This window comes from Clinocottus analis, unplaced genomic scaffold, assembly GCF_023055335.1.
Source record: "Clinocottus analis isolate CAN_PGR_092001 unplaced genomic scaffold, fCliAna1.0.p SCAF_25, whole genome shotgun sequence".
Lineage (NCBI taxonomy): Eukaryota > Metazoa > Chordata > Actinopteri > Perciformes > Cottidae > Clinocottus > Clinocottus analis.
The window spans coordinates 6,702,022-6,717,328 of record NW_027175987.1 but is presented as its reverse complement, the minus strand read 5'-3'; the positions used below and the strand labels follow the sequence as shown (position 1 = coordinate 6,717,328).

The following is a 15,307-nucleotide window of genomic DNA, read 5'->3' as shown; positions in this document are numbered from 1 at the left end:
CATGAATCAAGACAACAAGACACATAACCGACATAGAAAGTAAAAGGTGTTCATTTGTGGTGGCTCATAAAGTGGTAGCGTGTGGGTGTATTTACAATGGTTCATGTTCACAAATATCAGTTTCAATTTTTTTATAAATTAATGTCTTTTATCCAAAAATGATTATAGTATCCAAGTTTTATGAAAATGCTCATGAACATTTTTAAATTATTTTTTTCCATTCATACATATGCTTTTTGTGACCCCCCTGTGTTCGGGGTATAGCTTTCCCAAAAAAAAGCCAAACGACACCAGCGTCACCATCCCCCAGACCTGGGTTCACTGAGTTTTAGTCTAAAGACACTGCGCGCTCCTCGCAGCACTGACCAGCGGCCCCGCTCGACTGGCTTTCCTTTGACCACGGTGCTGCGCCCTTAAGGTTTTCAGCCCTCAGCGTTTGTCCCGTTGCGGCCTCAGCGGCCAAGAATTGTGGCTTAAGGGCTCAGCACCAGGTCTGGTTGTGGTCAAGTGTGGTCCCTGCTCAGTTGCTCATAGACTAACATCAATGTATATATCTATATGGATGCTAACATTTTTCTCCCTCCAGTCCACTAACAGAATGTTGTTTTGTTTTGTTTTGCTTTTGCAGACAGTTTCTTGATTCGGACATGCCTAGGTATATTATTTTGCCTCTCTTCTCATGTTCTTAAGTTACACAGACGCCTCATCTCTTTAACGTCCTGTACACCCTGTCATTTCCACTTCACCCTCTTTGCCCCTTGTCCTTCTCTGCCATCGCTGTCAGCAATTCATCCGTGCCTCTGAGAGTGAGAAGGGATATGGCTGTGCATGCCCCCGGTTGTCTTGCTGCGCTGGCTGTGTGTGTGTGTGTCGCGCTGTTGTCAGGCTGCAGTTCATGGTGGAACAGGGTCTCCATGGCTCGCTTTGTTTCATGTCGACTGTCCTGCGTTACGTCTTTGCCCAAGGTGTCGTGGGGCCAGTATCACACTCTCTGATTCACCATTGTTTACAGCTGTTGATTTCTCCAGAGATTCAATTTGAAAAGTCACATCTGACATGATTGTGCTCTATTTATTGGTGGTCCTGAATAAATGCAGCATAGGTAAGAGGTATTAGTACTTGAGATGCGTCCTGTCCCGAGCAAGGAAATTCAGAAACTGCTGCTTATTTGCCACTTGCTTCACTGTTTGTTATTTTCATATTGCAGTGGAGCAATATTGTGAATCCATGGCTTTTCTTAGTCATCTCTAATCCCTACAGAGAGTGAGTGTTTCCCATCACAGCTCCAGATTATTAACAGGAACACCGTCCGTCCGTGCTGTAATATGGATCACATCATTTACAGTGCCCGCTCTGGCACGCTGTTAAATGCAGCCATTAAAAAGTAATCCACTGAACCATTACCTCACCAGTAGCACTTTGCTTAGAATTGCGTCGATGTTGTGAAGATTTCTGAATCTCGTACCTCAGTGGAACTCTGCCAAACGCCAGAAACAAACGGGCTCTCACATGTTTTGCCAGCATCATGACTTCAATCCTGGCTCCCACGTTTTTAGGAGGTAGTAAAAACGCAACGAAGCACATGTTGGTGCAGTGCAAAAAGGAAATTGCTCCCTTGTAGTGTAAGCGAACACTTTTCTACTACTGGGAAAGAAGTGTGCGTGTGCATGCGTGCGAGTTGATGCATTTGCTAATTACTTAAAAAACAGGCCATCTCGACACTGAATCCCCTTTTCTCCACACAGAACAGCAGTGAGTTCTCCTGACTGCAGAGGCAACTCAGTTTGTTGCTGTTTGTTTTCTTCTGGGTGACACATTGTTCACTTTCCCACAAGGTCACCTCAGTCCAAAGCCAGCGGGCCCAACATCTGAACCTCATGAAGGGTCCATTCAGCCGTTTTTTTTACAACGTACAGAAACATTAGTTTCCTTTTGCAATTCATACTTGGATTATCTGTTTTCTTTTTTTAAAGTCAAGCCTGTACCGGGATTCAGGCCAGAGGAATAACAGCTTTCAGTGTGTGATTGTTTCCCCTCGGGGGTGGAGGGGAGGGGGAGGGGCAGGAATCGTGTACATTAACGTGTGGAGTAAATCAGAGGCGTAACAGAAAGCCGTATTGTTTTTCTCCGCTCGAGGAGTGGCCATGCACCGTTATTTGAGCTGTTCTATGGCAGGGATGTGAGATTGCATCCAGTCGATCAGCACCTTCCCATGGATGGCTCAGCGCTCTCTCGTGGGGGAGCTGTACCATCCGTGGCGGTGTTTTACATAACAAGATAACCGTGTGAAACAGAGACGACCACCCCAGCCATGCAAGCCAAAACAACCACAATACATTTTCTGTCTCTCACTTTCTGCTCTTTTGCTAATTTCTTCTTTCTCACAGCATTTCCTTGGGAGTTGACCATAGGTATTTCACTGCCCTGTCCCTTTCATCTGGCTGTCTTTCACCCCCCGCCCCCTCCCCTTTCCCTTTTTCTATGCTAAGAATCATCTCAGCTCTCTTTGCTTTTCTATAGTGTTTGTACAAAGCAGAGCATCATCTCAGTCAGCCTGTTGCATGCAGAAAGATTTCATTGGCACTTTTGTTGTACTGACATTTAAGGAATACTTCCTGCAATGTTGCTTACTGTACAAAGCTAATAGTAAATTTATGGTTTAAAACAAAACAAAAATCATAATATTGTGTTGTCAGTGTAACAAATCAGAATTTAGTCCACTTGTATTTTTGATGTTAACATCCTTGTTGCGAGGTTGACAGGCTTTAGCATGGGTTTAGCTTGGACTGCTAATTTGTGGCTCAAGTAGAATTCAGGAATTCATTGTTGACTGCTGATGCATTTTCTTGGCTAACCCTTGTCCCTCGAACCACTTCAGGACTTTCTACCGCTTTGAGGCCGCCTGGGATAGCTCCATGCACAACTCGCTGCTACTAAACCGAGTCACTCCATACGGGGAGAAGATCTACATGACCCTCTCGGCCTATTTGGAGGTACAGCAGAGTGCCTTGTGTTCACAAGTGATGTGTTAATTACTCCAGAGGATCAATATAAGAAATGCCTTCTCTCACATTCCTTGCAGATGGAGAACTGCACCCAGCCTGCAATCATAACCAAAGATATCTGCATGGTGTTTTACTCTCGAGACACGAAGCTCTCTGCCTCGCGCTCTATCCGAAACCTTTTTGGAACTGGGAGCCTGAGAGCGGCAGATGGGTCGGTTCAACACTTCAGACCATAGAACATATTGTGCACCTCCTGTATTCTCTTTGTTGACAACAAGCTTTGTCTTTTTATTCTCCTAGAAACCGTGTAACAGGAGTTTATGAAGTCAGCCTGTGTAACCTGGCTGATGCAGGAAGCCCAGGTGAGAGTCCGGGCAAAGTCGCCATTTCGCATTCAGCTCACCTCTGCCACATTCTAACCCTGCATCTAACCCTTCCAGGTATGCAGAGGAGACGTAGGCGAGTGCTGGACACCTCCGTGGCCTACGTCCGCGGGGAAGAGAACCTGGCCGGGTGGAGGCCCCGTAGTGACAGCCTCATTCTGGACCATCAGTGGGAGCTGGAGAAACTTAGCCTCCTCCAAGATGTGAGGGGTTTAGTTAATTTTCCTTCATAGCACAAGCTACATGTATTAACCATGTAGCCTAGCTGTGGTTATGCTGCTTTTACCAGCTTCCTTATGGTTTTAGGTAAAGAAAGATTGCATGACTTCATAGAGAGAAACCCTAATATATTATAATACATAATTTGAAAGAACAAAATGTAAGGGTTATTATAGGGAAGGTCCAAAGCATGTAATATAAGTGTATGATCCTATTTTAATACCGTATCTTGTGCTGCTGAATTTTGAACAAATTGAAATTGTGCTCCAGTTATCAGCTTTATGTTCCAATGCATCTTAAATGAAATAAGATGACTGCATATCTCACATCAGATGTTTCTTGAAGCTGGATATCATTGATGCGGTGATAAGAGACACAGCTGAACTGATAGATAATGTAGCAGGTAAAGGGAAAGCAAGAGAGGACCTAGGTTGTATCCTTGAGTAACTCATTAGTGTCAGCAATGCATGGGATTGCAAAATTCTGGGAATATTCAAAGTTGGAAACTTTCCACGGGAATAAACGGGAATATACAGGAATTAACAGGAATAAACTGGAAATTTTGGGGTAATTTAACTGTATTTACCTTGTCATAAGCAGACATGCACGCAAACATTGATAATACAACTTTTAAAAATTACATTTTTGACCTTTTTGACATTTTGTAAGTTGGACTTCATTCTTTCATCGAACAACGAAAACATGAACGCTGAATAAAAAAAAGGTGTATTTCGTATGATCACCACCCCCCAACACAAATTTCTTTCTGTAGTGTTTTTCCCTGAATCCTTTCAGGTCTAAATGCTTTCTTCCAGGACCTACATGAACTAGTTCAGTTCATAGTTCCTAATTAAAAAATGTGAAATAAGTTCACAGCTCCGAAAAATGAACTAGTTCAGGTATTTTTTTCAATATGTTGCAACTATAATTGAAATCTCTGTCTGCAGTACTGGTCTTGCCCTCCACGCAAATCGGCGCTCTCACACTTGCCTAGCGTCGGGCTGAAACGTTCAGACGCAACACTGATGACAAAGACGTTCAAAAACAACAGATAGTTTTATGTTTACGTTTATGTTTCTGGCAAACAATGTTCCCAATCAGCTGCATTCAAGGTCCAGCTGAGCTCGGCGTACATAGTCTTGTTCTCAACTACATTTAAGTTCCCTGTTATATGATTTGCAAAAAAATCGTAGGCACATTTTTTTTTTCAAAATTCCCGAGCCAAAATTCCCGTGGAAAGTTTCCGGAAATTTACAGGAAATTTTTCACTCCTTTGAAACATACCAATGCATACAAAAAAGTTACAATTAGAAGAACAGGATGAAAACTATTCAAAAGCTATACAGTACTAGATATCCCAAACCATTTCCTCAAACTATACAATATTATGATTTATGGTATTGAAAGCAGCTGTGCCACTGATGGAAACCAGACTGGAATTTCTCAAACAAACAGTTTTCCTTTGCACTTTCCAAATGTTGCTTGCAAACAACTTTCTTCAAGTTTCACAAGGGACATTGTCAACGATGTTGATGTGATTTTTCTCTCAGGTAGAGAAGACCAAACATTACCTTCTCCTGAGGGAGAAGCTGGAGTCGACCATGCTTATGGGCCAGGAGGCGCTGCAGTCCTGCGTCACCGAGGAGCTGAGCGAGTCTCCCCAGCCCCAAGAGATCGACCAGGAGGTTAGCTCCAGCTCTGAAATCACCACTGAGCGGCAGAGGGAGCTCGCTGCCAAGGTCAGTCGTCATCACCTAGTGGATACTGAGTTTCCTGTTTGACTGAAGCGCAGTCTTCATTATGTTTTGTTGTCAGAGTGTGTGCTGTTTGTCTTTAATCTGTCAAAGTCTGTCCTGAATATAACTCAATACATTTATGGCAAATCAACATAGAGTCACAGACCCTCCTTATATTGATATTACAGATGTGATTTTACCGTGGAAGACTTCTTAAGATCCCTTTTTTTACACAGTGTTTGCGCCTGCTCACTCACTCCTTCAACCGAGAATACAGCCACGTGTGCGTCAGCGCCAGTGAGAGCAAGGTAGTGCTGAACCTCGGATTTCAAACCTACACATGAAAAGAATGTAAATCTGATTTGATGTTCGTTGATTGGTTCCTCTCAGTTGAGCGAGCGTGCGTTTGTGTGTGTTGTAGATATCGGAGATGTCAGTTACAATACTAAGAGACTCTGCTTCAATCTCCGCTCTCAACACAATCACACCCTCGTCAACATGCCCTTCGCTGGTTGAGGGTTGCTATGGGGATCCTGAACTGAGGTCAGTGTCTTAGCAATTGTCATCACTGGTAGCTATTGTAGCTCTTTCTTTTTTCTTTTGAATAAAATGTTGTGTGATATCACGGTGCTCCAAGGATGTAAGGATCACTTTGGTTGCATACGGTGTAGATAGGTGTTGTGTTACGAGGGCTCATAGGCGTCTTGTTTCTGTAACATAGACCCCCGATGCCTCGCTCTCATGCCGTCAGCCCGAGTCCTGACGTGCAGCAGGACCTAGAGGCCAAGAAGTCCACCAACGGAGCCTCTGAAACCAAACCACGCATCCGCAGATTTTTCCCTGACATCCAGGAGATTAGAGTGAGGTGAGCCTTCCCCAGTGACTTTCATCACTTAGTGCAGTGACGACATCTTACTTGGTTTTACATGCGGTGACGTTTGACCTCTTATTTTGGCAGCCCAATTGTGTCGAAGAAGGGTTACTTGCATTTCTTGGAGCCACACACCAACGGGTGGGTGAAGCGTTACGTGGTCGTCCGGCGGCCATACGTCTACATCTACAACGCGGAGAGAGACTCGGTGGAGCGGGCCATCCTCAACCTCTCCTCTGCCCAGGTGGAGTACAGTGAGGACCAGCAGGCAATGCTGAAGGTTGGTGATTCACCAAAAGCTCCCACTTTCTTATCTGCTATTAATAAAAAACCTCATGTATGGTATTTGAATCTTTTTTTCTTGGTTCTTTCACCAGACGCCGTACACATTTGCTGTCTGTACAGAACATCGCGGAATATTGCTACAAGCCACTAATGACAAGGAGATGCATGACTGGCTGTATGCGTTTAATCCCCTCCTCGCTGGAACTATCAGGTTGAAAAAACTAACATGGCGATAGGTAAAAGTAAACACAAACTTGCGTCTTTGATACAAATACATTTTCTTCTCTGCCTCTCAGGTCGAAGCTGTCGAGAAGACGAGCCGGACCGATGAGGATGTGAAACAAGACTCAATTCTCTTGAGAAAAGGCTGAACTTGAGATGTACATAGATCCTTATTCCTCCCCTTGTGCTGAGCTCCCTCTGCCTCCCTCCCCCACACCCTCCCTCACCACAGTCACCAACAACCATCACTCTCCTGTCCTGTACGTTCTCGATTTATCACTAGTGTCCTCAGCACTAAAGCCCCCATTTCATGTCAGGCCTTTGCTGCATCGTGAGTCTCGTAATCAGAAGATCCTCTTGAAAAAGCTGTCACTGTACTGTACCGGAGTTTATTTAAAGCTGGACGGTTAGAGACGAACAGCGAAAGTAGCAACAGTTTCTTATCTCAGATCACATACGTATGGTAATGTACTGTAGTTGTTGTCAGTGACACATCAAGCCTTATACATTTACTCCTTAAAAACAATGCAGTGACATCTATTTTTACCTGAAGCTGCCACATCAGCGAGGATCACGTTTCTCCATTTGCATCAGTAAATAGAAAAAGAAATCATGCTGATTCCTCTCAAGTTTGCAGCTACATATATATATATATATATATATATATATATATATGTATGTATATATATATACATATATATATATATATATATATATATATATATATATATATATATATATATATATATATATATATATATACACAGTGTCTAAACTGGTTTGCAGACAACGTACAGCTAGTACAAAAAGTAAACGCTAAAAAAGAAGAAAAAAAGACAGTTGAGTGTAATTCTGTAGAATAATTATGTTTTCTTTCTGGTACTTGAATCTAAAAACTTCTTAGAAACTTTAGCACACAGCCTGGCAAGGGAATGGCATATCCTCATCATTCTTGTGGCATTTTGATCATTCCATGTCGTTTTAGCTACTCGTAGGAGCACCAAGGGCATCTACATTCACACAATAAGTAATCATAAGTCGTTGTTACCATTAATCCTCATTCTCTACCTGAATTTTATTTGTTTTAAAATGTGATATATTTAGATATTTAACAGCTTTATTATTTATTTCTGCATGTATTTATTTACAAAGACATTTATATTTCTAAAGTTGTAGTAACATGCAATTTCGGCACACCGCACTTTTAAATATGAGTTCCTTAAATGTTATGAGTAAAACAACTCTGTCTCCATGCAATTAACGCTATTTAAACAGTTTATGATTGGCCCCTTTCTTTGTGCTGAAGATTACTTGAATGACACTATCCCCCTTAGGATAGTCACACCTGACCTTTGACCCAACAGATACACTTCTGAAAAGGTCACCAAGTTGTGAGGTGGAAAATAACACGGTGGTCTGACCATCGTCAGCTGCACAAAGGTACCTTGTGAAATTATCTAAAAATATAAACTTTTCCTCACAGTACAGAATAAGGAACTGGTTTTCTGAATGATGTGTATATTGGTTAAATGTAGTGCCTCTCTTATTTTCAATCATACTGTACAGTAAGCCTCTGCACCACGTACTCAAACTACATCCATGCTGCTATATATTACTGTTCTGGAAGTGTCTGCAGATCATATCGCACCACTTTCCTGCTCTTCATCCTCATCATCACTTACATACAAACAAATGTATAATTTATGTCCATGATGTATCTAATATGGCAATCAGCTGTCACACAGGACGTCAATAAAACAGCGGTATAAAGAGTAGACTTCATGTCCATACAGTAAAAACTACTTTAATGTATTTCAGGATTGTGTTCAACAATCATGTTATGACTGTGAGAAAAAAAAATAATGTACTAATTCCTGTTCCTTTTTTAAAATTCATCCCTTTATCTAATGTTTTATTAAAAGTGCAACAATGCACTTTCCAACTGCTTTTCATTAAATTATGAATCCGACTTTAAAATCAAGTGACGCCTTGTCAATTGTGTGAAGTTTGATTGACATTGGCATGCCTCAGGTCAGCCAGCCTAGAGCGCATGCGCACCGACTGTCGCACGTCACTTTACGAACTCGGACAACATTTCCCACCGTCAGACTGTTTTCAAAGCGCTCCCATTGTAACAGCATATCGTATGTTTGTATTTTTGCCGCTGAGGTAGTAATCCACACAATACCATATTTTCTGAGACTGACTTATCTTAAAAACCTTTTACACATGTTGTGGCTAATGAAACAGTCAAACGTCCGTTACACGACACTTAAGATACTAACAAAGCATCCTCATCCCATTATCATTGAGGGAAGACCCTGCTGTACCTTACACAGTCTCGATAACTCATGTCTGACTCGTATTCTTTAAAACCCCTCTCTTAAAATGTGAGCCAGCCTGATCTCTGTCCTCGGATTACCCATGTGTGTTTTCATTGGGCCTTTTTTTTTATGTGTGTCAAATTTGAGCCAACCAAAGTTTTCTTGGTGCAAGTCACACAAAAATAAATCACACTGAATGTACATTGATATTGGAAAAACAACTTAAAACTGCTAGACGGGTTATGTTGACTTGTGCTTTTGTTTCCACAGTCTGGTTACTTATTGATTGTAGGGTATGTTACTGTAGGGGAACCAAGTGAAGGTTGTGTGATTATACTTGTGATAAGGCTTGGTTCATCTTGTATGGAGTAATGCTGTAGGTAACCTCACTGTCTCACTTGTATTTTATTTTCAATATGCACGTCACCATCATGCTCTGACAACCTTCACAACATCTACTTTTTCTATTCCCTCAACTCCCCACTTTTGAGGGAACATCATTCACATTTTTTTTTAAATTTCAATTTTCACCCGTACATGTATTTCTTTTCCCGTTTTCAAATGATTTTGCATTGTATATAAACATGATTGCTGTGAACAGTGTATTATAAAGTTGCACCCATTTACAAAATCTTCAATGGGTAGTAGTTCAGTCAGTGTCTCTGAGTGTTGAGAGTTTAGCGTCAAATGTTTGTGTACACTAAACACATTGTCATATATGAAATAAACATGGACATTATGCAACACGAAGCCACGGACTCCTCTTCTGTACAGGACACAAGTAAAGCACAAACAAACAACAACAGTCACGAGTTTTGGGACTGCTTCATATTGCATGTGTCTTTATCTTTATGATTTAAAATATTCCTCTAACAGACTACTACTACTATACTACTTAATATATTGTTCTATTTCTTTTGACATTACAAAACAAATTAGTGTTTCAAATATAGGTAAACAAAAATGAAAAAGAGATTGAGGTCTTTGCTTTTACTAAACGCTAGCTTTGTTCCAAAGTGATATGGATACAATTTAAATGCAATTGATAACGTAAACCACACATTTAAACATTGAACTAAATAGGTTGCGTCGTTTTCTGACGAGTCCCCGACTTATTTATTTGCAGCTTTCCCTTTAAGATATCTGGCAATCCAGCGCAGCAGCGCCTCGCCTCACCCACAGTTACCTAGCGAATGACTGACACAGACTAATAAACCCCTTCAGGACGCCGTCACATCCCTCCACAAGGTTAGACACGCAGCCGATACTCTCAGCGCGAAGGAGAACGCTCCCGACTCCTCTTGAGGGCGTGAAAAGCAGGATAATAGTGAAATGTACTCCTGCTATCAAACACTAGTTAACGTTAGCAGCACTAGCTAGCTGTAGCTGCAGTTAACTTGCAGATGTTACTCACAGTAAAGGAGCGTTAGCTGGCAAAATGTACCCCCGGTCTTGCAGACAAAGGCCACGTACGAGACGGGTTGCTTTAATGTAGCAGTTAATTACACGTTTCCTGTTAACCGTCTGCACTGTTGGTGCCAAGGAAGCGACCCGTCCCGGTTTAGCTTAGCTGAAGTAATAACGTTACCTGTCACGTCCGCTGTCGACAGACAGCGGAATGACGGGACAACGTTGAGTTGTGGTGACGCTTACGTCATTAATGTTGGCTCCAATTGACCCCTGTATTAGAGACACACAGATGGCATTTCATCGCACGCCACGTGGTGTGATAACTGAGTATGATTTGAGGGCACAGAAGCTGACACTGTAGCTGAGGTTCAGTTGCACCTGCTGTTTCCCTCGCAAGCATCCACTCCCATGGGGATAATACTTCTCCAACTGTCCAACCAGCTGTCAAAACACACAAATAATAAATGCAACCCTAACTGATTTAAAAGTAGAGAAATGTAAATAGACGTTTTGCTTCACACAAGTTGAATAGTGTTTGATACAAATTTAAAAAAAAAACACTGGAAATATTGCCTGACTAATAAATCTGCAAAGACGTCCTGCTAAATGTTTTATCTCTCCCTAGGAGTATTATGGCCAAGCAATCTGATGACGCCACCTCTGCACTGGATCACACCTTCACTGGCCCTTCCTTTCAACATTACTCAGAAATGAATCTAGACAGGTGGGGAGGTTTTGATTCGGGTTGGTGCCGTCGTGTCAGTCGGCAGTGGAAGGCACTTGATGTTTTGTGAATGCGTGTTGTTTACGCTGAACTGAGTACATGAAAAAAGAAAGATGTCTGTTTATAATGTGATGTAGGATCTACATGGACTACAATGCCACCACTCCGCTGGAACCAGAAGTGATCCAGGCCATTTCTGAAGCCCTCCAGGATGCCTGGGGAAACCCAAGTAGCAATTATATAGCAGGTGAAGAATACTTAAACCCTCACCAAAAAAGCCATTGACATATTGTTAGATTTGGAAATGAGCTGCATGTATGTGCGTAAAGCAATTTACTTTAACGAGTTATTGATTCCTTTTCAGCACCTGAGCAATAATGTTGTATCTCAACGTGCAACCAATAAAAAGGTGCTAAGTCAATTCTATTTGTAGGCGCTAAAGCCAAGGCAACAATAAATCAGTCCAGAGAGAATGTGGCGAGAATGGTTGGAGGCAAAGCAGAAGACATCATTTTCATGTCAGGTGGAACAGAGGCAAGAGGAACTTCTTTTTTTTTGCTCTAGTTTCATGTGATTCTGGAATATGATTTGTGCAGAACTGTAATGTCACGGACGCACGCAGGGATTGTTCAAAGCAAACACATCTTCCTCCAGGCCAATAACCTGGTGCTGCACACGGCTGTAGAGCACTTCAGGAAAAGCCGCACGGCTGCAGAGCAGCACGAGGGACACCGGAATGGAAGCAGCGGCCTTCCTCACATAATCACCTCCAATGTGGAGCACGACTCGGTCAAACTAGTCGCTGAGCACCTACAGAGAGATGGCAAGGCAGGTAGGAGACCACGCTTTGTTGGAGCAACTAGTCCAAAGTTGCGTCTCTACGCTTACTTGCGTTCTTGACTGTGTGTTTGTCACAGATGTGACATATGTGCCCGTATCAAAGATGACAGCGCGCGTGGAGGTGGAGGACGTCATTGCTGCGGTGCGTCCCAACACTTGTCTCATCTCCATCATGCTGGCCAACAATGAGACAGGAGTCATCATGGTAAGCAGATAGTTGCATTTATCGTATTGTGAATGTGATTTAAAATACAATTCCAATGTAAAAAAAAAAAAAAAGCTAAGTGCTGAAACTCCTTGGTCTCGTCAGCCTGTCCCAGAGATCAGCCAGAGAATAAAATGTCTCAACAAGCAGCAGGAGCGGCTCAGGATTCTGCTTCACACCGATGCCGCTCAGGCTCTGGGGAAAATCAGAGTCGATGCCTGTGAGCTGGGGGTGGATTACCTGACTGTCGTGGGACACAAGGTCAGGCACTCGTCAGATAAAGTATCTTGGTTTTGCATCACGAATAGGGCGACATGTTATTGAACGGTCTTGTGGCACTTCCAGTTCTACGCTCCTCGGATCGGTGCTTTGTTTGTGAACGGGCCAGGAACGAGAACACCGCTGTATCCAATGCTGTTTGGAGGAGGACAGGAGCGAAACTTCAGACCAGGGTAAAGTACGGCAGTCGATCAATAAAGCACAAAGTATGAGTGAAACAACGGCCAACATCTAAATATACGGGTCTCTTTTCTGTCTTCTTGAATACTACAGCACAGAAAACACAGCAATGATCGCTGGTCTGGGGAAGGTATGTTTCCTACTCCATATGCGTGTTACTGGAATTCACTTCAGTTTGAGAACATTCGACTGAATAATGTTTAACTCTAAATTAGTTTTATTTATTTATTTTTTCCGATGTAATAATGCATGTATTGATTTATTGTGTGTCTGATAGGCTGCGGAGCTGGTGACCTCTAATCTATCGGATTATGAGAGTCATATGCAAAGTACCAAACTTTACATGGAGGACCGACTGAAGGTAAATTTGATTCCGTCTTGGGAGATGATGCTATGTCTGTGATATCTGTCAATAGTAACAGTAGTAATGTTGCAGTTTCTGGAGTTATTGAGGTTATCATCTGCACCGGAAGATCATGCGCTCGTGTATGTCTGTCCACGTTCAATCTCACAAACTGCTGGACCCGTCAGCCTGATATGTTTTGTGCCCATTTATGACTGTATGCTCAAGGACATCTCGTCGTTGAGGTGATTCGCAATCTTTAAAAAAAAACTGTTATATTGACAGCTCACTCTTCCCTCCTCTTTAGGGGCCGCATGGGGTCAACAACTGCTTCAAGAGGCATTTCCGGCAATCAGCGAGGCTAAAAACTAGCCTTAATTGCCGATCACACAGGACGCGACTTTTTAAAGCGCAGCCGCTTAAAAAATGCCTTGACAAAAACGCGCTGGTAGTTTTTTTTTTAAATGCGCCGGGCATTTTTTTTTAAAGGCCGAGTGTGACAGTGATCGCTTAAAGTTCAGAATATTTTAACATATAAATGCGCTGAAAAAACGCATCGCGCAGCGTTTATAAAGCGCGCATGAAAGGCGTAATGTAGCATAGGCAATCAATGGTTTTGCTAGCGACGCGTTTTTTAAAGTCACGTGTGATCGTTACAGGTGGCCACATTCATGCCTTTATCGTTGCTCATAAACAGGCCTCCATAGCAGGGTTTGGTCTCATTTGACCTGCAGTACCTGTAGATGACTTATACACCTTCTATGTTATGATCCACTCGAGTTGGTCTCGAGTGGAATGAATAAATCCTTGTTCCCCTCCCTCCCCCGCCATCTTAGCCGAGAGGGCGCTGGGAGGGACAATGGAGGGGGATTCAACCCTTCTTCGTCTGTGAGGGAAGAGGGGGATCTAAACCTCTGTGGGGTGCACTGTTCTAATTTGAACTTTTACACAATTACTGTTCACAGGGATTTTTCTTCTTTGACTTCTTTGAATAATTAACATATTATCATCCTTCTAGCGTTTTATACAAAAAAAAAAAAAAACGTACCATCAATGTGTTGTTCTTTTCAGGCCATCTTTAAAGACAAGATCCGCTTCAACAGCCATTACCCCGGATCCGATATCCTCCCGAACACATGTAACGTGTCCATCCTGGGCCCAACATTACAAGGTGATGTCATTACTTCTTTCGTCTCCCTGCTATGTCTGTTTTGGCTGGTCCTCTAACCCTACACCAATGTTTGTAAGAGGCAGTTCGTGACCTGCACTGGGCTATTTGTAAGCCACGAAGGCTTTGAATGATTAATATCTCTCTCTCTCTCTCTCTCTCTCTCTCTCTCTCTCTCTCTCTCTCTCTCTCTCTCTCTCACGCTCCCCAACTTTAGGCTGGAGGGTATTGTCCAACTGTAGGAGGCTGTTGGCCAGCGTTGGCGCCGCCTGCCACTCAGAGAGTAGAAACAGGTAAAAGAGTCCCTCTTTCACCACGTTACTTTTTCTGTCCAGACGCCATATTGATCGCAACCCACGTAACCCTGCACTGCCCTGTGTCCGTCCATCAGGCCTTCGCACATCCTTCTGAGTTGTGGCGTCCCCTCAGAGGTGGCAGCTGGTGCCTTGCGGCTGAGCGTCGGCAGGGCAACCACCAAAGCTGACGTAGACGCAGTTGTGGAGGACCTGAGGGAGACCGTGCGGCAGCTGGAAGAAATGGACTGATGGCGTCCATGTGCTTAAACAGTCGCTCTGTAGGTCAGATAAGTTCAGGCGAGTCTTAAGAACGTTTCATTTTATGGGGACATTTAGCTGATCATGCAAAAATATTTGTAAGATAATTAATAAAAAGGGAAGATTTTTGTGGATGTGACGTTGTGGATGTGATGACTGGACTCAGCTTCCATCACGTCATGAGAGGAGCTCAGTTTGGAGTGTATGGTGTGGGACATGTATGAGTGTTTTGGAAATAAAACATGAACATACAATTTTTTTAATATTTCTTCTCAAATCCAAAGAGCTATAAACCATCGTGTGTTTATCATAATCATGCAAATGTATCATTCGTTCAGTCACCCTCACTGAGATGATTTTTTTAAGTTGTAAAGAATAGCCCTCGCTATCCACCGGGCCTTGGCACCGACTTCTCCCATTACTTAAGTTCCCGTGCCGCCTCAGCTCCCCCGTCTCCAGTGAGGCGGCGGCGCGTGGGCCAGCATACGGTCACCGGCACACAAAGGAGAGCGGGGAGGCCACGAGGGCAGTGCCTCCACCCGTCTTTCATCACCTTTCT

At 43.0% G+C, this 15,307-nt stretch overlaps 2 protein-coding genes across 29 annotated transcripts in view; both read left to right on the top strand.

Annotated features, from left to right (window-relative positions):
- kif1aa (kinesin family member 1Aa) overlaps positions 1–7,356 on the top strand; it is a 39,622-nt gene extending 32,266 nt beyond the window's left edge. For 9 of the 28 annotated variants that reach the window (XM_068591653.1, XM_068591644.1, XM_068591642.1 and 6 more), the window contains 13 exons: positions 629–655; positions 2,388–2,411; positions 2,879–2,993; positions 3,083–3,216; positions 3,306–3,367; positions 3,446–3,591; positions 5,158–5,346; positions 5,580–5,651; positions 5,765–5,886; positions 6,065–6,208; positions 6,302–6,494; positions 6,592–6,710; positions 6,796–7,356. In XM_068591653.1, the coding sequence (XP_068447754.1) occupies positions 629–655; positions 2,388–2,411; positions 2,879–2,993; positions 3,083–3,216; positions 3,306–3,367; positions 3,446–3,591; positions 5,158–5,346; positions 5,580–5,651; positions 5,765–5,886; positions 6,065–6,208; positions 6,302–6,494; positions 6,592–6,710; positions 6,796–6,838 (1,390 nt within the window). In that variant the 3' untranslated portion in view covers positions 6,839–7,356. The remainder of the gene's footprint in view (positions 1–628; positions 656–2,387; positions 2,412–2,878; positions 2,994–3,082; positions 3,217–3,305; positions 3,368–3,445; positions 3,592–5,157; positions 5,347–5,579; positions 5,652–5,764; positions 5,887–6,064; positions 6,209–6,301; positions 6,495–6,591; positions 6,711–6,795) is intronic. The other 19 variants (XM_068591657.1, XM_068591652.1, XM_068591658.1 and 16 more) reach the window with 3 other exon arrangements.
- Positions 7,357–10,204: 2,848 nt separating this feature from the next.
- On the top strand, positions 10,205–15,002 carry scly (selenocysteine lyase). The gene is made up of 13 exons (XM_068591494.1): positions 10,205–10,293; positions 11,081–11,179; positions 11,317–11,426; positions 11,613–11,713; positions 11,834–12,011; positions 12,097–12,224; positions 12,330–12,485; positions 12,570–12,676; positions 12,777–12,813; positions 12,961–13,044; positions 14,098–14,197; positions 14,412–14,487; positions 14,586–15,002. The coding sequence occupies exons 2-13, from the start codon at positions 11,088–11,090 to the stop codon at positions 14,737–14,739; spliced, it is 1,323 nt and encodes a 440-aa protein (XP_068447595.1). The 5' UTR covers positions 10,205–10,293; positions 11,081–11,087; the 3' UTR covers positions 14,740–15,002.
- Positions 15,003–15,307: the final 305 nt, after the last annotated feature.

What these genes read in the sequence shown, in the direction of transcription:
- scly (XM_068591494.1), top strand. Translation starts at nt 11,088, where the DNA reads ATGGCCAAGCAATCTGATGACGCCACCTCTGCACTGGATCACACCTTC. An exon ending in TGACTGTCGTGGGACACAAG is followed by an intron (nt 12,486 to 12,569) that starts GTCAGGCACTCG and finishes TGGCACTTCCAG; the next exon opens with TTCTACGCTCCTCGGATCGG. An exon ending in CACTCAGAGAGTAGAAACAG is followed by an intron (nt 14,488 to 14,585) that starts GTAAAAGAGTCC and finishes TCCGTCCATCAG; the next exon opens with GCCTTCGCACATCCTTCTGA.